The following is a 22038-nucleotide window of genomic DNA, read 5'->3' as shown; positions in this document are numbered from 1 at the left end:
AGATAGTGTAAGGAGTGACTGAACAGATTAGAATGTCAGGATATGGGTTTGAGAACTCACTGAGTATTATTATAAGTGTCCAGTAAATGCTCATAAAACCTATTTCCCAAATGGTAATGTATTTCCTCTATGAAATAATGCACCAAAGAGTTTGCATGTTGTGCTGTATATTAGGCTCAAGGGCGTGCAGTCAAAGTGGTTGATCACATTCATACTAAACATGGGGTCCTCTGGAGTGGCTGTATAAAAAATGAAGGGACAAGTAAAGCATTGAGGTTGAGAGCCCCTGAATGTGTCAGATTGGGTGCATTTAGAAAAGAAATTCCCAACTGAAAGACTGCACAGTTTATTGATCTCATTGCAAGGATAAGAATTATTTGTTCCTTCTCAAGCCATGCCTTGTTCACAAGGGCCGGTTTCCCAGTTTCCTTGGTGTATAGGTTCCCCACTTGGATGGGACACCAGTCCGTCGCAGGTGAGCTGCAAGATGCAGGAGGAAAGAGTGAGAGAAAGTTGTGGCGAAAGAGTCAGCAGAAGTTTGCCATTACCTTCTTATTTCTTTACTGCCCACAAGGGGCTACACACAGAGGGGACAAACAAGGACAGACAAACGGATTAAGTCGATTATATCGACCCCAGTGCGTAACTGGTATTTATTTAATCGACCCCGAAAGGATAAAAGGTAAAGTCGACCTCAGTGGAATTTGAACTCAGAACATAGCAGCAGACGAAATACCGCTAAGCATTTCGTCCAGCATGCTAATGTTTCTGCCAGCTCGCTGTCTTCTTTTAAGTTGTGGTGAAAGAGTCAGCAGAAGTTCGCCATTACCTTCTGTTGGAGCTGCGTGGAGCTCATAAACACACACATCGCCCAGTCTGAGATTCGAACCCATGATCCCTCGACTGCAAATCCGCTGCTCTAACCACTAGGCCATGTGCCTCCACAAGGATAAGAACGGAGGCCCAGAAAAGATAGGAGTAGTTGCAGGTTGAAAGTGAAAAGGAAGGGGTATTAAAGCAGCTGAGTGACAGGGTGGCAAATGAGGGAGAAGAGAACTCAGATTCCAGGAGGATGAGAGTATGTTGAACTGTGGCTGATGGATTGGGCTCAGCGTTCATGAAGGGGTTTGGAGTATTTGCATGAAAAGAATAAAAGTCATGCATTGACTGGGAAGGAGAATTGACACTGTCATGGCAGAATCAGCAGTGGAGGCACAATGGGCCAGTGGTTAGGGCAGCGGACTCGTGGTCAGAGGATCGCAGTTTCGATTCCCAGACCAGGCGTTGTGTGTGTTTATTGAGTGAAAACACCTAAAGCTCTAAGAGGCTCCGGCAGGGGGGGGGCGACCCCTGTTGTACTCTTTTGCTCCAACTTTCTCTCACTCTTTTTTCCTGTTTCTGGTCCCCGACTTCCTATGCAACCGCTGAGCCTGGATGCGCATTCATCCATCCGTCGATGCTCTCGGTGTCAGGGGTTGACCTGCTTTCTCTTCTGCGGATCTTACGAATAGCAAAGGATCACGTTTCAGACTTCTCCCACTACAGACAATCCTGAGGCGCGATCTTGTGAGCTCTGGGACGAAGACCACGGAGCTCAACGAACAAACAGACATACAAACAAGAAGAACCAGCAGAGTCAAAGGAATTATGAGATGGCAAATTTGGTATGAATGGGATTTGAGAAAGGAAAGTTGAGGTAGGGATGAGAATCTGTTAATAATAATAATAACAACAATGAAATTATTGTATTCAGTGCTCAGGTGCACCACAACTTGTCAAAAGTGCGTATAAAGCATATGCAGTAATGTACAAATGTCAGGGAAGTATGAGTCAGATATATGCTTGGGTGTGTATAGAGGGGAGAAAATCAGGTGTAGTGTTGGTGAATCTCAGGAAGCATGGAAGTTTTGAAGGACGCAGTACTCCGACAACTAACAACTGATGCCGGCAGTTTGTTCCATGCTTCAGCAACTCTTAGCATGAAGTAGCAGAGTGATGTGGAGAGCTGAAAGGTGTTGATGGAGACAGATGTCAAAAAAGTTGACGAATGTATTAGAGATGATGGAGGTTAACTCAAGTTTGAAGTGGAAATTGTTGAAGAAAATGAAAAGTGTGAGTTGCTCTTTGGTGAGTTAAATGACATGATACAGCTTTTGAAGTAACAGTGGCATAGATCATAGTTTGGCCCAGTAAATCATCATCATCAACATCATTATCGTTTAATGTCCGTTTGCCATGCTAGCATGGGTTGGACGGTTCAACTGGGGTCTGGGAAGCCAGGAGGCTGCATCAGGCCCAGTCTGATCTGACAGTGTTCCTACAGCTGGATGCCCTTTCTAATGCCAACCACTCCGAGAGTGTAGTGGGTGCTTTTTATGTGCCACCTGCACAGGTGCCAGACGAGGCTGGCAAATGGCCATGATCGGATGGTGCTTTTTACGTGCCACCGGCACGGGGGCCAGACAAGGCTGGCAACGGCCACAATCGGATGATGCTTTTTACGTGTCACTGGCACAGAGGCCAGTCAGGGCAGCACTGGCAACGGCCACGTTTGGACTGAATGAAAACATAGGCCTCAGTATGGCCAACAAATATATTGATAAAAATGACATACTATTTCACATGGAAACATTATGTATTGGTTTGGATGTTTCAAGATAGGAGTAAAGAGAATCTATATCAAGGTACAGCTAATGATTGATAGGGCTTCAATATCTTCAAAACCCAAAGTACATTGACCCTTTAGCACTTAAACTGGCCATATTCAACCCAAATATTCTGCCTGTTTTATGATCAACTTCTCACACTAACCCTACAATGTCATTAAAAATCTGAAAGCTATGAGATAATGCATGATTAAAGATAAACAGTAGATTTACTAGAGTCATCTGAATGCCAAAGGGTTAGAGCTAGAAATGACAATTGCCTCCTTTAGACATCATCAGTTTTGAAAAAAAATTAACTTATTCTTCTAATTAATTCTTCTAGTTAATTTTTCTCTTTTCTTTCAATACTTTGTTTTGAAATAAAACTCTTATTTTGGAACCATTAAAATATGTTAATGATCAAAGAATTATTTAGATTTGAATAAGAATTCAAGCATAGTACAAGCGAGATGCTAAGAGCACGGATTTTGATAGTGGCTTTTGAGAACACCTATATTCCTATTTCTTTATTACCCACAAGGGGCTAAACATAGAGGGGACAAACAAGGACAGACAAAGGTATTAAGTTGATTACATGCCCCTCCCCCAGTGTGTAACTGGTACTTATTGAATCGACCCCGAAAGGATGAAAGGCAAAGTCGATCTCAGTGGAATTTGAACTCAGAATGTAACAGCAGACGAAATACCACAAAGCAGTTCGCCCGGCGTGCTAACGTTTCTACCAGCTCGCCGCCTATATTCCATGGCATGGTGGTGGTCGTCATTGTCGTCGTCATCATCATCATCTGCTTTGATGTTATTTTTATCATCAGCTGTGTGAACAATGAGTTTTTTTTATTTGTTCTGTTTGATAGCTAGTGATTCATTTCAAACAAATAAAATCTGTTTTTCTCCATCATTAAGTCATATTACCTAACGATTTTGCCCTGCATGTAAAACTTTAATCAACACATCTTTTCAAGATATTAACCTGACATAGAATTGAAGCAATAAAGGTTGAAATAAAGTTAAAAGTGAACTCATTTAACAACCAGCTTTCAAGTTTCCCTTCTGTGGAGAGAAAGTTACTGTGAAACTAAACTGATAAACAGAAGCTTTCATTTGTTATTTTATTGTTTAAGAGGAATAAATATTTGATTCAACACAACCATAAAGATTGATGTATAATCCTATATATATATTTCCCTATCAAATCATAAAATGTTATAGACATGAAATTGGGGAAATGGTGAAGTATTTTAGAATATATCATATTGTGTGCAATCAATGTAGAGGAAATTACAATTTTTGGAGTTAGATAAAAGGAAATTAAGGCTGAAATAAAAATTAAAGAGAGTTATATTAAAATTTGTTGAAAAATCAAACTAACCTTGATTTCTTTCTGGTAATCTACTAATCCGCCATACAATTGCATGATAAACGTTTTCATATTTTGCTGTGCCTACAGAGGCTTCCAGAAGAGCTGGATTAGTGCCACTTTGTGTCATCATTGTCAACCTTTCTAGCCCTTTGATTTTCCCTGGTTTTCTGGTGGCTGATTTAAAGGACCCATAGCCGAATCGTTTTTCGTAACGAAATAGATAGATCCAGCAATCAGGAATTGGAAATCTTATTTCAATGTCTTCACAGGGAAATTGCCCATGTTTTTTACTATACGCATGGTAACCGGTACACACAACGTCACACCGGTATTCAACATGTCTTTCTTTGATACTTCGAAACACTCTCACTATCAAAGGCAACTCTTTATTGTCTCTCAGTCGAATACGGAACCTCATTAGTTCAAAATGACATGCATCCAGTGGATGAAATTTAATGGTTCCATCCTTTTCGTATTCTTCTGGCTTCGCAGAACAATGAAACTGAATATTCTCCGGCTTGATCCATTCTTCTGTTTTGATAGGTATGATATCGTGTCGACCAACAACTTCTCTCCCTTTGCGCCGTTTGTCGTTTACTCCTAGTTCTACAAATGGCATACCTGTTACAAACGATAAACAAAAAATTCTTACTCTGGCTTTCTGGGCGACAATGTGACCTGCCGTGTTAATCTCTGCTCTGTATTCATCAATTACATCAACAATAACTTCGTCTTTTTGATATGATAATGTTTTTTCTCTGTGAGCAACAATTGCCATTAATGCATCTTCCACCTCTTGTACAAAGGTGATAATTGTCTGTTCACTTAGTGAACCAAATTTAAGAAGCTCTGAGATCTGCGGAGCATGATCTAAAATCATGTTAGCTTTTGGTTTCATGTTCTTCACGAAAGTTGGTGTAATCTTTTCGGTTCGAATTCCAACTCTTTCACGATAGAAAACATACTGAATTTTCAATGTGTGTATCTTTCCATATTGATCATAATGTTGTAGGGCTATTTCAGACAAAGAGTAACAAGGCTGAAGCGGGAGCTCCTGAAACGAATCTTTATCATCTTTGCTATTGAACAGTTTCAAAACGGGTCCGTCATTTTGTTGGACCAATCTCACATAAATTGTCTTCCAGAAACGGTTACCGGTCAGTTTCTTCTTCGTTGGCTGTCGAAGCATTAATGTCCATCCATCCTCTTCCATTTTCGGGTTAAAACTTTCAAGGGGTTCAAGGTGTTTTTCTTCCTCTTCAGGTGTGCTACTCTCTGTCGTAGAAACACTCATCTGAGTCTCAGTTCTTGGTTCCTTTACTTTGTCTTCAGTCTCCATCACTTCGAATTTTGCAAAGTTTTCTTCCGGTGGAGAATCTCGATCAAATGGGTTTATACGTGGTGCCATTTGCGGAGATTTGGGCACTTTGGGAGGAGGCGGTAGAGCAACTGATGGCCCAGATTCAACTGGTTCCCTCATTCGTATGGTCAGTTTAAAAGCATCTTTATTATCATCCATATCAGGGGATTCTTTGTCATCATCACTTGAATCGACAGCTGCTGTATGGGTGGCGGCCATGGCACCTGATGTTTCTGGAATATCATCAGGCTCAATGGTTTTGAAAGGGTCAAAAACATCTATAGGCAAGTCAGTCGGATCGATTGGCAAATCTTCCCCTTTACCTAGGAAAATACTGAGATTGTCTGACAATGAACTCTGTGCTTTTTCAAGTTCTTCTACCTGACTCAAAAATGGATTAATCGTGGTCTCTCCCATCATAGCAGTTGCATTAAAATCACTAGACAAAAATGGGTTCTTCTGCTCATTTGTCGGTTCTTGACTGTCCATGTCATCTAGAACATTTTGGGGGATATTTTCAGCATCAAAGTTATCATCTTGGAAAGGGTTAAAAGCTGAATCCTTATCAAGAGTTTCCATTGCCCCCCAAGCATTCTTCGCTGAATCCCCTTCAGCAATTTTCTCAGCAGTTTTTGTATTGAAGAAATCTTCATCAAAAAATTCGGCATTGGCAACAGCTGGAGTATCGTTTTGATCTACAAACGGATTGGCACTTGATTCTGTAAATAAGCTAACGTTTGAATCTGCACCCTCTCCAGATGAACTAGTAATGTTAGTGCTACTGGTGACTGGAGCAGGATCAGGAGTAATCTCAGGCTGTAGGAAAGCATTTAATTTAGAAGCAATATCTTCAGATATTTCTGGTTGTATTAATGCACCCATATTATTAGCTTTGTTATCAACAGACTGCCCAAAAGGCGAATCATCTTCAATAGTCTCGAACATTGAAAATGGATTTTTAACGTGGATAGAAGTTTCCGGATCAATGTTGTCAAAAGGATTAATCTGACTGATTTCTGATTTGGAAATATCAGGTACTTCTTGTGCATCCATTGCTGAAAAGGAACTCGGAACAGGAGTTGTTTGTGGAGCCAAGATAGGAAATGAGGAATCTGAGAAAGGTGCTGTTGTAGGCACAGCAGATGGTTCCAGCATAGGGAAAGCCGAGTTTGTTGTAGGGAAACCAGAATCTGAGAAGCAAGCTGGTTTTATTTCCTCGGCAAACGGATCAGTTAAAGAATGCACATTTTCTCCTGAAGCGTCAAGCATTGGTGATGCTGATGCAAAACTGTCATCAATGAGTGAAAAAGGTTTATTTGCATGTGACACATCTGGGGCAAGGATTTCAGCGGTCGTGTTTGAAGAAACCGGACTACCAAATGTTGTTGAGAAAGCTTCGTCACTGATTAAGAAATCAGTGCTAGCCTTCTTCAGGGATGTATCAGTTTCTGCACTACTTGCTACTAAATCTGTTACTTCCATTGTCAGCAGTGAACTGTCTTTTGTTGATGTTGTTGTTGTTGTTGGTATTGTTGTCATAGTTACGTCTGTCGGTTGTGCAGCAAACATATCACCAGTTGCATCGGTTGCCATTGGAAACGCATCTTCAGATGTTGGCACAGACATACTTGCAGAACCGAAATCACTTCCTACCCCTGGGAAAGCTAAGTCAGTTTTAACTGCCGAGTCTGAGACTGAACCTGGCCAGTCAGCTTCAAATGGTGAACTTGAAAATGGTTGAACAGCAGGCGCTGCTTGGGTAGCACTTAATTCACAAAACGCAAAACTAGATTGATCATTAGCAGAAATTTTAGTGCTCAAATCACTATCTGAAGTAGAGCTAAATTGATCAGAAAAGGCATTCCAGCCAAAAGGAGTTTCAGATGATTCTACATGAACATCTACTGGTTCTGAAATAGTACTAAAAGGATCAGTTTGTAAAGTCAAGGGTTTATAGACTAATTGATCAGCAATTTGCAAATCTTCCTGTTTAACAAAAGAAACTGATCCTATATCAACTGGTTCTGACGTAGTACAAAAGGGACTATCTTCTAAAGAGTCTGTAGCTTTTTTATCTAATTTATAAGAAGTATCATCGGTATGAAACTCTAATGGTTCAGATATTGTTGTGAATGGACTAGAACTTGGTTTACTTTGATCAGAACTTGCTGAAATTTTCTCAACTGCTTTAATTGCTAGAGCGATTGAAGCAAAATCTAGTGGTTCCGATATAGTTGAATAAGGTTCTGGTGTGGAGGCCAGCTTGTCTGTTTTACCTGGAATGAGACTAGTGTCTGTTGATCCAGCTGGATCAATGAGTCCTTCAGATTCTGAGAAGCAGGCAAAACCAGAAAGTTCTAAATTTGGTTGAGTAAATAAGGATGTTTCTGAGGAAGCAAAAGGATCCACAGCTGCAGCTCCTAATTCTTTATCTTTTGGTATATTATTCATGAAAATATTATTTCCTGAATCTTCTGTCTTTTCGACAAAAAAGTCTTCAAGCTGGTTTGCTTCTTCAGTCTTTTCTGAGACAAAATCAGTGGCCCTTGTTTCTTGTATATTCGGATTTATTTCGAATGCATCTTTGTTTTCACCAAATAGATCAGTATTTGAAGTAGTGAAATCTGCAGGGGATGCAAAAGGGTCAACTTTTGAACTCGTGAGCTCTGTAGTTGAAGTGAAGGGATCACCTGTTAAACTGCTGAGTTCTGTAGTTGGCGCAAAAAGATCAGCTGTTGAACTTGTGACCTCTGCAGTTGAAGAGAAGGGATCAACTGTTGAGCTAGTGACCTCTACAGTTGAAGAGAAGAGATCAGCTGTTGCACTTGTGACCTCTGCAGTTGAAGAGAAGAGATCAGCTGTTGCACTTGTGACCTCTGCAGTTGAAGAGAAGAGATCAGCTGTTGCACTTGTGACCTCTGCTGTTGAAGAGAAGAGATCAGCTGTTGCACTTGTGACCTCTGCAGTTGAAGAGAAGGGGTCAACTGTTGAGCTAGTGACCTCTGCAGTTGATGCAAAAGGATCGCTTGTTGAACTCGTGAACTCTGTAGCTGAAGCGAACGGGTCAACTGTTGAGCTAAAAATATCCTTAGTTGGAGTGAAAGGGTCAATATTAGATGGTGTCAAATCAGAAGTGTCAGCAAATAATTCAGAACCAGATCTTGGCAATCCAGGTGAAACAGCTAATGTATCCAATGTGGAACTACCCAAAGTTGATCCCAGAAATAATGATTCTGTACATGCAGGAGAAACAACAAAAGGATCAGATGAGGATATTTCTGTTGGGGGTTTTGCAGAAAGTGAATCTGGAACTGTTTTAGATGCACTTGGTTTAACAGAAAATGGATCTTCTAAAACATTATAGGACTGTGTTGTAGTTACTGGATCGCTAGAAACTGCAAAAGGATCTGTTGAAGGCGATGTTGTTTTTACTGCAAATGGATCAGTGGACTTGATATCACTCTCAACAGATGTAACAAAAGGATCATGCGTCACAACAAAGGGATCAGATGGAGTTGCAACTGCTGATTTAACAGTAAAGGGGTCAGATTCTGATTCAGTTTTAATAACAATTGAAGAAACATCAAATGGATCGACAATTTTTCGAACAACAAATGGGTCTGCTTCAGATTCTGGGGCAAGTTGGGTGACGGGAGAAAGTGCAGGACTTATAGCCGGGGAAGGTTTTAGGCTAGTTGAAGGGTCTAATCCTAAAAAGCTATCAACTAATTCATCGGTAACACTCTTGTTGGATAAAGTTAAATTTTCTTCTTCTGCTGCTAAAAAGTCTTTTTCAAATTGAGATTGATGGCTGGAGAGCCAATCATCCGGTTCGGGCGGGGATTCAAAATCTCCCAACCCAAGCCCTAATAAGTCTTGAACACTACCTCCTGTTTCAGATTTTGGTTTTGTACTAATATCATTTAATTCTTCAGTAGAGTCTTCAGGGTAATAGCTTGAAGCTTTCGAGTACGGAATATTTGATGCTTCTTCATCGATTTCTTCTGATTCTCCTTGATTAGCTCTCAAACCAGCCCAAGAACCATCAGAAGCTGATGCTTCGTCGTCTTCAAGATTATCACCCTCGTCTTTTGATGCTAATCTATTCAAATTCTGTTGTGTTTTTATGACCGTTTCTTTGGTTCGGTCGAGCATTTGCTGTAAGGCCAGCCATTCTTCAGAGCGTTCAGTTTTATCACTGAGTGTTGGATCGACAAATTCTTTCGAAGGAGAGGGTATTGGGGATTTGTGCTTCTTCTTATCTTTAATGAAGTGTTTTGGAGATTTTAGGCCAGCTTTATGTTTCAAAGAGCTTATAATTTTATGCGCCTTTTTATTAGCAGAAGTTATATGATGTCCAACTGATGGAGATGCGCTTCCTGAAGCAGTTGCAGTTGGTTGAGCAGAAGGAGAAGTTGACCGAGAAGTAGCTTTTAAGTTGATGGGTGCAGGTCTTGGAGGAGCAGATCGAGGAGGTGGCCCTGAAGGTCGAGGTGGAGGACGTTTCTTAACCAGCTCAAGATTACTCTGTTCATCTCTGTCATGAGTCAAATTTGATGAGTCCTCCCAAGAACCAGCAGACATGGCTAGTCCACTGCTCTTGCCTGAAATTGAAAACAAAGCAAGATTATAATCATAAATTTGAAAAATTTATTGATAAAATAATTGAAATAATTATAAATTAAACTTAATATTGTAGAACAAAAAATATGGCATATTAGGAAAATGTTAACTTTAATAAGAAACAAAATACAAAAATAATAAGTAAATGAGTGGAAATCAGACCAGTGAGTGTGTTAAATTAATAAGGCACTAAAAGAAAATGATTCTCCCCAGACACAATAAAATATGCTTCAACACACGAATTCAGATAAAGAATCTTGCAAACCAAATACAAAGACGAAATAAAATACAAAAACAAACATAATTTGAAATAGGTTGAAATTTAAATGCAACACTACTTTGCAGAAATAAATGTTCTGTCATCCAGAAATGTGGCAACATTAAGAGTTATTACCACAAAGCCATAACATATACGAGGTGAGAATGCAAATAAATTAAAGAATCATGACTATATCGTTGTCGTCGTCATCGTCGTCATCGTCATTGTCGTTGTCATTGTCATCATTGTCGTCGTCGTCGTCATCATCGTCATCGTTATTGTCGTCGTCATCGTCATCGTCATCGTCGTCGTCGTCATCGTCATTGTCGTTGTCATCGTCATCATCGTCGCCATCGTCATTGTCGTCATCATCGTCATCATTGTCGTCGTCGTCATCATCGTCATCGTCATTGTCGTCGTCATCGTCATCATCGTCGTCGTCGTCATCGTCATTGTCGTCATCAACGTCATCATAGTTGTCATCGTTGTCATCGTCATTGTCGTCATTATCGTCATCATCATCGTCGTCGTCGTCATCATTGTCGTCGTCACCACTATTTAGTGTCTGATTTCCATGCTGGCATGTGTTGGATGGTTTGATGGAAGCTGGAGAAGTCAGAGGACTGCATCAGACTTTACTGCCTGCTTTGGCGTGGTTTCTACAGCTGGATGCTGCCCTTCCTAATGCCAACCACTTTACAGAGTGCACCAGGTGCTTTTAACGTGACATCATCCCCAGTGAGGTCACCGAGAAATACGCAAGACAAAGACACCCGCAGCTGAGTGGGGAGTAGTATTGAGGGGACAGGCTTTATGCCAGGAGGCTGAAAGGTTTAAGTATGTCAGAAGGGTAGGAACAGGTGTCTTGTTGTAAAGGTGATACAAGGTTAACGAGTTGAAAAAGAAATAAAACAGCAGTGGAGATGAATCAGAATTATAAATAACTGTAAAGAACTACAAGATCAATGATATGTTTTTATTTAAAATGTCAAATATTCAGTTTAATTGTAATAATTAATATATCAACATTCAGTTTTATGAATTTAAAAAAAATTATGCTCATGTTTTGATTGGAGCCTGAGCTACTACACGCATTTTTTTCTCTCCTTGTTTTTTTCTGTGTATCTTTCTGTCGAAGAGCGTAGGCTCAAAACATAAAAGACTCTTTCTATTCCTGAGCATTATACTAATACATTTTTTTGTTTGTACTCCACCTACCTTCGTCTTTTGTTTATTTTCGTAAACTTTCCCATTACCTATTGATAAGCATGTTATATTGACATGTTCGTTTCTGTGTATGAGTGATGATTGTGGATGTATTACTTTTGCAAATAATAAGGGTGCAATCATAAAGTTCCTTGGACAAGTAGATCTGTATGTGACTTTACACAGATTTGTTGAATTGCGTGGCAGGATACACACACACATATATATATATATATATATATATATACACACACACACACATATATACAATATGTGGAGGCACAATGGCCGAGTGGTTAGGGCAGCGGACTCGTGGTTGTAGGATTGCGGTTTCGATTCCCAGACCGGGCATTGTGAGTGTTTATTGAGGGAAAACAACTAAAGCTCCACAAGGCTCTGGTAAGGGGGGGTGGCGATCCCTGCTGTACTCTTTCGCCACAACTTTCTCTCACTCTTTCTTCTGTTGGCCTGCTCGCTCAGCCAGCGGGGTGGCGTCATTTGAAGGCTAAAACGATGCAAATCACAACTGTTGAAAGCATTCTTCATGACTCGCCAAGTTTCGTTCGCCTTTGCTCGGAGCTTTGTCTGGTCGTGTCTGAATCCGTCGACAGCAGGAAGCAAAGAGAGAGAGAGAATAGGGGTCTTGCCTAGCTGCTGCTGATGACTGCGCGTGTGCATAAGGGACTTCCGGCTGGCCTATCGGAAGACACTAATCTTTGCACGTGCGCAGATGAACATCCCAAAATGGTGTCTGAAACCAGGCGTCACTACAAGTTCTTGTTTGTTCCTTCTCGAGCCATTCCTGGCTCATAAGGGCCAGTTTCCCGGTTTCCTTGGCATATAGGTTCCTCACATGGACAGGACGCCGGTCCATCGCTGGTGAGCTGCAAGATGCAAGAGGAAAGAGTGAGAGAAAGTTGTGGCAAAAGAGTCAGCAGAAGTTTGCCATTACCTTCTGCCGGAGCTGCATGGAGCTTAGGTGTTTCACTCATAAACACACACACACATCGCCTGGTCTGAGATTTGAAACCACGATCCCTCGACGGCAAGTCCACTGCTTTAACCACTAGACTATGTGCCTCCACCAATTTTACCTTCCTCTGGCACTAAATCTACACATATTCAATTTTACTCTGTTTTCCTTCTCAAGCCATGCCTGGCTCATAAGGACCGGTTTCCCAGTTTCCTTGGCGTATAGGTTCCTCACCTGGACTGGACGCCGGTTCGTTGCAGGTGACCTGCAAGATGCAGGAGGAAAGAGTGAGGGAAAGTTGTGGCGAAAGAGTCAGCAAAAGTTCGCCATTACCTTCTGCTGGAGCCCCGTGGAGCTTAGGTGTTTCGCTCATAAACACACACACATCGCCTGGTCTGAGATTCGAACCCACAATCCCTCGACCGCAAGTCCGGTGCTTTAACCACTAGGCCATGTGCCTCCACACAAGTTCTTGTCATTGTTGGTGACTCGTCTTACAAAGGTGTCAGGGGATGCCCATAAGGATGCTTGGCTGTTCCAACACCTTAACCTCACCATCACCTTTGGTAATGTCACAAGCACATTGCTTTGCATCAATAGGGTCTGTTGAACTTTGTGGTGTGGGACCAGTTGATGATCCACCTAGTGTTGAACTGATGTCTTTTATTTCCTTCTTCCTCTCTTTCATTTTCTTTTTTTTGCTCATGTTTGTGTTTTCTTCAGTTTTGGATTTAGATTTTAATGTGGTTTTCTATTACATTCATATCATATACATACATAGGCGCAGGAGTGGCTGTGTGGTAAGTAGCTTGCTTACCAACCATATGGTTCTGGGTTCAGTCCCACTGTGTGGCACCTTGGGCAACTGTCTTCTACTATAGCCTTGGGTCAACCAAAGCCGCGTGAGTGGATTTGGTAGACGGAAACTGAAAGAAGCCCGTCGTATATATGTATATATATATGTGTGTGCGTGTATGTTTGTGTGTCTGTGTTTGTCCCCCTAGCATTGCTTGACAACCGATGCTGGTGTGTTTATGTCCCCGTCACTTAGCGGTTCGGCAAAAGAGACCGATAGAATAAGTACTGGGCCTACAAAGAATAAGTCCCGGGGTCGAGTTGCTCATTAAAGGCGGTGCTCCAGCATGGCCGCAGTCAAATGACTGAAACAAGTAAAAGAGAAAAAAGAGAGAGAGAGAGAATACATGTTATATATGTAATTATTGAATTAAAATCTTAATTAGCATGAAAAAAAATTCTTCAGAAATACTCATTTTTTTTGTATATATATCTTGGCTGGTGGCCAAAAAATTCTAATCATATTTTTACATATTTATGCTGTCCATTATTATTATTTTTCTGCTGTGCATAACTACTATCTTCCTGTACCATAAATGTAGGGTCTGCCTTGTTCTCAGATTCTTTATCTTTATATATAAAGCTGAAGTTGTCTGCGTGTGGCAGGTTTGGTAGCCTTCAACTAACACTATCTCCTCCGAGACCCTGCAGCGCAAGTTGACCAAAATTGAAATTATGATAGCAGAAGGCTTGCTCTTCCTTCTGTAGAAGAAAAAATTTAAATCGGACCATGTTAACACCAAAAATTATTTACAGCAAAAAGGTGCTTTTTTTCTAAGAAAATCCCTATTTTTTATGATTTTTTTACTGCTGTGTCGCCATTTTTCGGTGTTTTTCAACCAGACTAGTCTCCATATATATAAAGTTGAAGTTGCCTGTATATGGCAGGATTGGTAGCCTTCAACTAACACTATCTCCCCCGAGACCCTGCAGCGCAAGTTGACCAAAATTGAGAATATGATAGAAGGCTTGCTCTTCTTTCCGTAGAAGAAAAAATTCAAATCGGACCATGTTAACACCAAAAATTATTTACATCAAAAAGGTGCTTTTTTTCTATGAAAATCCCTATTTTTTAACGATTTTTTGACCGCTGTGTCGCCATTTTTCGGTGTATTTCAACCAGAAAAATGTTCACTTAAAGAGAATAACAAGCTACATAATGCAAAATATTTACTTTTCAAAAATTCCAATTCTAAAGGTCGAAGCAAACCCTAGCAACGCCGGGTGATACTGCTAGTTTAATTTTACAGCAAAAATTTCCTTCTTCCAGCAAATCTAGTTGGACAAGGTTGCTGTTCTTTTCCTGTTCCTATTTCCAAAAGAAGTTGTGGGGTTAACATATCTCTACTTGTGGGGACAAGCTCATTAACATAGTCAAGGTCAGAGAGATCAGTACCAAATGGAAATAAATACTGGGGTTCTTATGATTGACCAAATTCTTGAAGGTGGGGGGTGACCTAGCATGGCTGCAGTCTGATAAGTGAAATCTGTAACAGGGGGGGGGTTTGAAGAAAACAATGTTTATTTTTAGATAAACAGACAAAATATAATAAAGTATTCAATGTAGTCAAACATATACACAAACATTGTATGTATAATATAATATCACACACACACATACACCCACACACACATACACACACACACACACACACATTGTATGTATGATATATCACACACACACATTGTATGTATAATATATTACACACACATACACCCACACGCACACACATATACACACACACACATACACACACACACATTGTATGGATAATATAATACAATACACAACACATTGTATATATAATATAATATTACACACACATACACCCACACGCACACACATACACACACACACATTGTATGTATAATATAATATCACACACACATACACCCACACACAAACACATACACACACACACATTATATGTATAATATAATATCACACACACATACACCCACACACACACATTGTATGTATAATATAATACAATACACAACACATTGTATGTATAATATAATATCACACACACACACACATACACCCACACACACACATACACACACACATTGTATGTATAATATAATATCACACACACATACACCCACACGCACACACATACACACACACACATTGTATATATAATATAATATCACACACACATACACACACATTGTATGTATAATATAATATCACACACAGATACACCCACACGCACACACATACACACACACACATTGTATATATAATATAATATCACACACACATACACCCACACACACACACATACACCCACACGCACACACATACACACACACATTGTATATATAATATAATATCACACACACATACACCCACACACACATACATACACACACACATATTGTATGTATAATATAATATCACACACACATACACCCACACATACACACACACACATTGTATGTATAATATAATATCACACACACATACACCCACACACACACACATACACACACACATTGTATGTATAATATAATATCACACACACATACACCCACACGCACACACATACACACACACACATTGTATGTATAATATAATATCACACACACATACACCCACACACACATTGTATGTATAATATAATATCACACACACATACACCCACACACACATTGTATGTATAATATAATATCACACACACATACACCCACACACACATTGTATGTATAATATAATATCACACACACAGATAACATGCACACTTCACCAGGTTCAGAAAAAAAGCAGTGAGCTTATTTGAATCCACAGAATCAATTTTTCCATTTGATGTGTTTTATAAATTATGGCAGAGAGAGAGAGAGAGAGAGAGAGAGAGAGAGAGAGAGAGAGAGAGAGAGGCATTGGATGCTGCAGTAAAAAATGATGTAAGTTTTTGATCATTTATTGATATCTGACCTATTGATCTCGCATCCTGGATTATCAAATGCAAAACAATGAAATATGTAAGACTTATTCTTCTTATTTTTTTAATCTTTTACTGGCCATGCTGGGGCACCACCTCGAAGGATTTTAGTTGTTCAAATCGACCCCAGGACTTATTCTAATGGTCCTTCGTTGAACCACTATGTTATGGGGATGTAAATAAACTAACACTGGTTACAAAGTGGCAGGAAGAGAAACACAAATGCGAAGACGCACACACACATACACATACACATATACATACATACATTTACATATATATATACATGATGGGTTTCCATACAGTTTTTATTTATTAAATTCAATGACAAGGCATTGGTCAGCTCAGAGCTGTAGTAGATGACACTTTCCCAAGGTGCCTTACAGAGGGATTGAAACTGATACCACATGTCTTGCAGTTAGCTTCCAATCAGTTTCTGCCAACCAAATTCCCTCAGGGCCAAAGTAAAAGACACTAGCCCAAAGTCTCTCAGGATTTATTCTTTGTAAACCTAGTACTTATTCTATTGATCTCTTTTGCCAAACCACTAAGTTACAGGAACATAAGCACACCAACATTGGTTGTCAAGAGATGGTGGGGGGAACAAATACAGACACAAAGACACACAGACACACACACACTCAGGCATGCACACACAAATTATGGGCTTCTTTCAGTTTCCGTCTACCAAATCCACTCACAAGACTTTGGTCATTCAGAGGTTATAGTAGAAGACACTTGCCCAAGGTGCCACACAGTGGGACTGAACCCGGAACCATGTGGTTGGGAAACAAGCTACTTAGCACACTTCTTACCAAGCTTCTCACTGCACAGCCATGCCTGTGCTATCGATATTTCTTTATTCAGAATTTTGTTAAAAAATTTATTTTCAGATAGATTATTATTTTGTCTGGCTCGCAGTAGTTACAAAAAACTCTGTCTCTAAGCCACAACATTAAGAAAAAAATATTTGAATATTTATATACTTTCATTAATCACTTTTTTTTAATATTTGCACAAAATTTAATTAGTTTACAATATAAGCATCTAACTATAATATTAATCAAATTCACTAATTAAAAAAAAACAGTAATAAATGAGATCTTCAGAATTATTGATTTGGCTAACCAAACAGACGTGTGAAATCTCACCCTTTATTTTTTATTTCAATAATTTTAAGCTTGGTGTTGATGTCATAGATCAATATCAAATATTTACTTCCATAAATGAGATCTTCTTCAAATACTGAATATTTAAGACAATAAAACTATTTCGATCTTTCAATAAAACTGTTTATTGTTATAAACCCAAAAAGAAATTATACAAAGAAAAAAGCAAATGAAAACAACCAGTGTAGGTGTTGCTGGGTGATTAAGAGACTTATCTTGCAACCATGGGGTTTGGGGTTCAGTCTCACCATGTGACACCTTGGGCAAGTGTTTTTTTACTGTAGCCCTAGGCCCATCAATGCCTTGTGAGTGAATTAGGTGAGCAGAAACTGTATGAAAGCTACAAGCATGGCTGTGTCGTAAGAAGCTTGCTTCATACCACAGGCATGACTTTGTGGTAAGAAGGCGGCAAGCTGGCAGAGACGTTAGCACATCAGGCAAAATGCTTAGCGGTATTTCATCTGCCGTTACGTTCTGAGTTCAAATTCCGCCGAGGTCAACTTTGCCTCTCATCCTTTCAGGGTCAATAAATTAAGTACCAGATACACACTGTGGTCGATGTAATTGACTTAATTCCTTTGTTTGTCCGTGTTTGTCCCCTCTATGTTTAGCCCCTTGTGGGCAATAAAGAAATAAGAAACGTTAGCGCACCGGGCGAAATGCTTAGTGGTATTTCATCTACCGAGGTCGACTTTACCTCTCATCTTTTCGGGGTCAATAAATTAAGTACCAGTTATGCACTGGGGTCGATGTAATCGACTTAATCCCTTTGTCTGTCCTTGTTTGTCCCCTCTATGTTTAGCTCCTTGTGGGCAATAAAGAAATAAGAAACTGTGTGAAAGCTACAGGCATGGCTGTGTGGTAAGTAGCTTGCTTCCCAAACACATGGTTCTGGGTTCAGTCTGCCTGTATGGTACCTTGGGCAAATGTCTTCTAGCATAGCCTCAGGCTGACTAAAGCCTTGTGAGTGGATTTGGTAGGCGGAAACTGAAAGAAGCCTGTCATTTATATACATGTGTGCGTGTCTTTGTGGCTGTGTCTAAACCCCATCACCATCACTTGACAACTGATTTTGGTGTGTAACTTAGCAGTTCAGCAAAAGAGACCACTAGAATAAGTACTAGGCTTACAAAGAATAAGTCCTGGAGTTGATTTCTTTGACTAAAACCCTTTTGGGCAGTGCTCCAGCATGGCCACAGTCAAATGACCAAAAGTGAAAAATAAAAGAATCTACACACACACATGCATACACACATACATACATACATACATACATACATACATACATACATACATACATACATATGTGTGTGTGTATATGTTTGTGTCTGTCTTTGAGCCCCCACCTTCACTACATCATTATAACAACCAGTGCTGGTTTGTTTATGTCCCTATAATTCTGTAGTTCAGCAAAAGAGAGTGATAGAATAAATACCAGACTTTGAAACAATAAGTACTGGGGTCACCAAACCTGCCACACACAGACAACTTCAGCTTTATATATTGAGAGATTACTGAGGAGAATTTATCAAATAATATCGGGAGACCACCCCAGATATAATGTCTTGGGTCACCTGATTAAAGTTGGTTGCTATTCATAAGGCTTTTAATTTGCAAAGATATTTTTACTTCAAGTCTAATCAAGACACTCGACAGAAACTTAGCAACGTTCTCATGGTGTATATATTTTATCAATTCCGGCATTAGAGATATATGAAGGAGGAAATTACTATTAAATCATACGTTTAACATATTTTCCAACTCTTAACACATTGTTCTGTATTTTATTAGAAATATTTGAATTTATTATTCTTTTTTATTCAATCTATATATGTATAAAGCTGAAGTTGTCTGTGTATGGCAGGTTTGGTAGCCTTCAACTAACAGTATCTCCTCCGAGACCCTGCAGCGCAAGTTGACCAAAATTGAAAGGATGATAGAAGAAGGCTTGCTCTTCATTCCGTAGAAGAAAAAATTCAAATTGGACCATGTTAACACCAAAAATTATTTACGTAAAAAAGGTGCTTTTTTTCTATGAAAATCCCTATTTTTTACGATTTTTTTACTGCTGTGTCACCATTTTTCGGTGTATTTAAACCAGGAAAATGTTCACTTAAAGAGTATAACAAGCTACATAATGCAAAATTTTTACTTTTCAAAAATTCCAATTCTGAAGGGTCAAAAAGTAAAAACAAACCCGAGCAACGCCATGCTATACTGCTACTTATTATTACTTATGTTTTAAGGTAATCATTAATAAAATATCTTTGAATAAATAAAATGCCTTTGTTACATTTCCATTGAAATTGTCATCATTGTTGTTGTTATTATCATCATTTAATGTCTGTATTCCATGCTGGCATGAGTTGGATAGTTTTACAGAATATGACGAGCCTTAGGGCAACATCAGTTTCCAGTCTGCAGCTTTGGTAAGATTTCTACAGTTGGATACCCTTCCTAACACTTACCACTTTGTAGTGTGTACTGAGTGCTATTTTTTGTGGCACCAGCACTAAAGAGGTAGCCTAATAACCTGCAAAACGAGTTTCCTGCAATATTGAGGGAAGTGGCTTTGTGCCAAGTGTTGAGAGACTTAAGTATGAAAGAGGGACAAGAACATGGTTACCCCTGCAGGAAAGGGACAAATGATGGTGGAGATGAGGTATCAGGATACACCCTCAAGGTACAAGAGTGAAATACAGCAGACATTTTTCAGTCCACATGTAATGCCAATTTACATATTTATTCAATGTGAAAAGGTAAACATTAAATGATGATGATGATGATGGTGGTGGTGGTGGTGGTGGTGATGGTGATGATGATGATGATGGTGATGATTATGATGATGATGATGGTGGTGGTGGTGGTGGTGATGATGATGATGATGATGATGATGGTGATGATTATGATGATGATGGTGGTGGTGGTGTGGTGGTGGTGGTGGTGATGATGATGATGATGATGATGGTGATGATTATGATGATGATGATGATGGTGGTGTGGTGGTGGTGGTGGTGATGATGATGATGATGATGATGATGGTGATGATTATGATGATGATGATGGTGGTGGTGGTGGTGGTGGTGGTGGTGGTGGTAGTGATGATGATGATGATGATATCTTTGTTGCTGCATGGTCACAACACACAATTTTTCACAATGCCCATCTTTCCTATCACGACTGTATTCGTCAATCGGTCAGACCTTTTGACAATGTTATGCTATCTCCTTGTGGTGGCCGGATAGCTCTCTTTGATATTTATAGACATATGACATTAACCATTTTCTTTTTTTCTTTGGATATGTCCTACTTCATCATGTATTCTCTAGAACCTTTGCAACCAAGCTCCTCAAAGTGATTTTATCACATCAATTGCAGCAGGTATAAGACGTTTTGAAACAAATGTTTTGGTGCCAACCATTTGGTCTTTTAATGTTTCCCCCATTCTTTCCACACCCCGTCTCGGTTTATGCATGTGAAGAAAGAGAGAAGGCTTACGTTAATTATGTTCAGTTAACGATTGTAATGGTTTTCTCTCTCACTATTTTTGTCTGTTATACTCTTTACTCTTTTTACTCTTTTACTTGTTTCAGTCATTTGACTGTGGCCATGCTGGAGCACCACCTTTTAGTCGTGCAAATCGACCCCAGGACTTATTCTTTGTAAGCCTAGTACTTATTCTATCGGTCTCTTTTGCTGAACCGCTAAATTATGGGGACGTAAACACACCAGCATCAGTTGTCAAGCGATGTTTGGTGGGGACAAACACAGACACACAAACATATACACACACACATACATATATATATATATGCGATGGGCTTCTTTCAGTTTCCATCTACCAAATCCACTCATGAGGCTTTGGTCAGCCCAAGGCTATAGTAAAAGACACTTGTCCAAGGTGCCACGCAGTGGGACTGAACCCGGAACCATGTGGTTCGTAAGCAAGCTACTTACCACACAGCCACTCCTGTGCCTATGTCTAGATTTCTACAGATGCATGTGTGTGCATGTGTGTGAGTGTGTGTGTATGAGCGTGTGTGTGTGTGTGTGTGTGTGTGTGTGTGTGTGTGTGTGGTGTGTGTGTGTGTGCTTGCCGCTTCTCCCAAAAAGTTCCGTTGCCAAAACAGGCTGAATGTTTAGTCAGCTGTGCCAAATCTTCAGCATCCCAACAGCTGTGCCCAACAATCTCGTTCTGAATTGCAGCTGCTTTTACAACACTGAACAAAGAATGGTGAATGAAGGAACTTGTATGTAACTCTTTCAACTGATAGCTTATAACAGCCAAATCGCCTTCTACTAGACAAACCACAGACTGTTTGTAAAAAGGGATGCCACATATCTCATGTCTTCAATTTTAGGGCAGCAGGTTGGATAACAAATACAACACTTCACAGCTAGAAATACCAGTCAAATACTTTAGAACCTTAAATTGGTTTAAACAGTAATGACAACGGTTACCTAATAAAAACCAATATGAAGGATCTTTACCATTGGAAAATATTTGCCTCTGCAATTTTTATTAGTAATCTGAAGAATTTTGCCTAAATCTCTTTCTCTTTCTCTTTTCTCTTTTACTTGTTTCAGTCATTTGACTGCGGCCATGCTGGAGCACTGCC

The 22038-nt window shown here is 39.7% G+C and overlaps 1 protein-coding gene across 7 annotated transcripts in view; it reads right to left on the bottom strand.

Moving 5' to 3' along the window:
- LOC115217268 (mucin-17-like) overlaps nt 1–22038 on the bottom strand; it is a 127489-nt gene that overhangs the window by 13418 nt on the left and 92033 nt on the right. For 5 of the 7 annotated variants that reach the window (XM_036507188.1, XM_036507186.1, XM_036507190.1 and 2 more), the window contains one exon: nt 4036–9990. In XM_036507188.1, coding sequence (XP_036363081.1) covers nt 4036–9970 — 5935 coding nt within the window. In that variant the 5' untranslated portion in view covers nt 9971–9990. The remainder of the gene's footprint in view (nt 1–4035; nt 9991–22038) is intronic. The other 2 variants (XM_036507191.1, XM_036507192.1) reach the window with 2 other exon arrangements.

This window comes from Octopus sinensis, linkage group LG11 (genome assembly GCF_006345805.1).
Source record: "Octopus sinensis linkage group LG11, ASM634580v1, whole genome shotgun sequence".
In the NCBI taxonomy this organism is placed as follows: Eukaryota; Metazoa; Mollusca; class Cephalopoda; order Octopoda; family Octopodidae; genus Octopus; species Octopus sinensis.
This window is presented reverse-complemented; position numbering and strand designations above follow the sequence as displayed.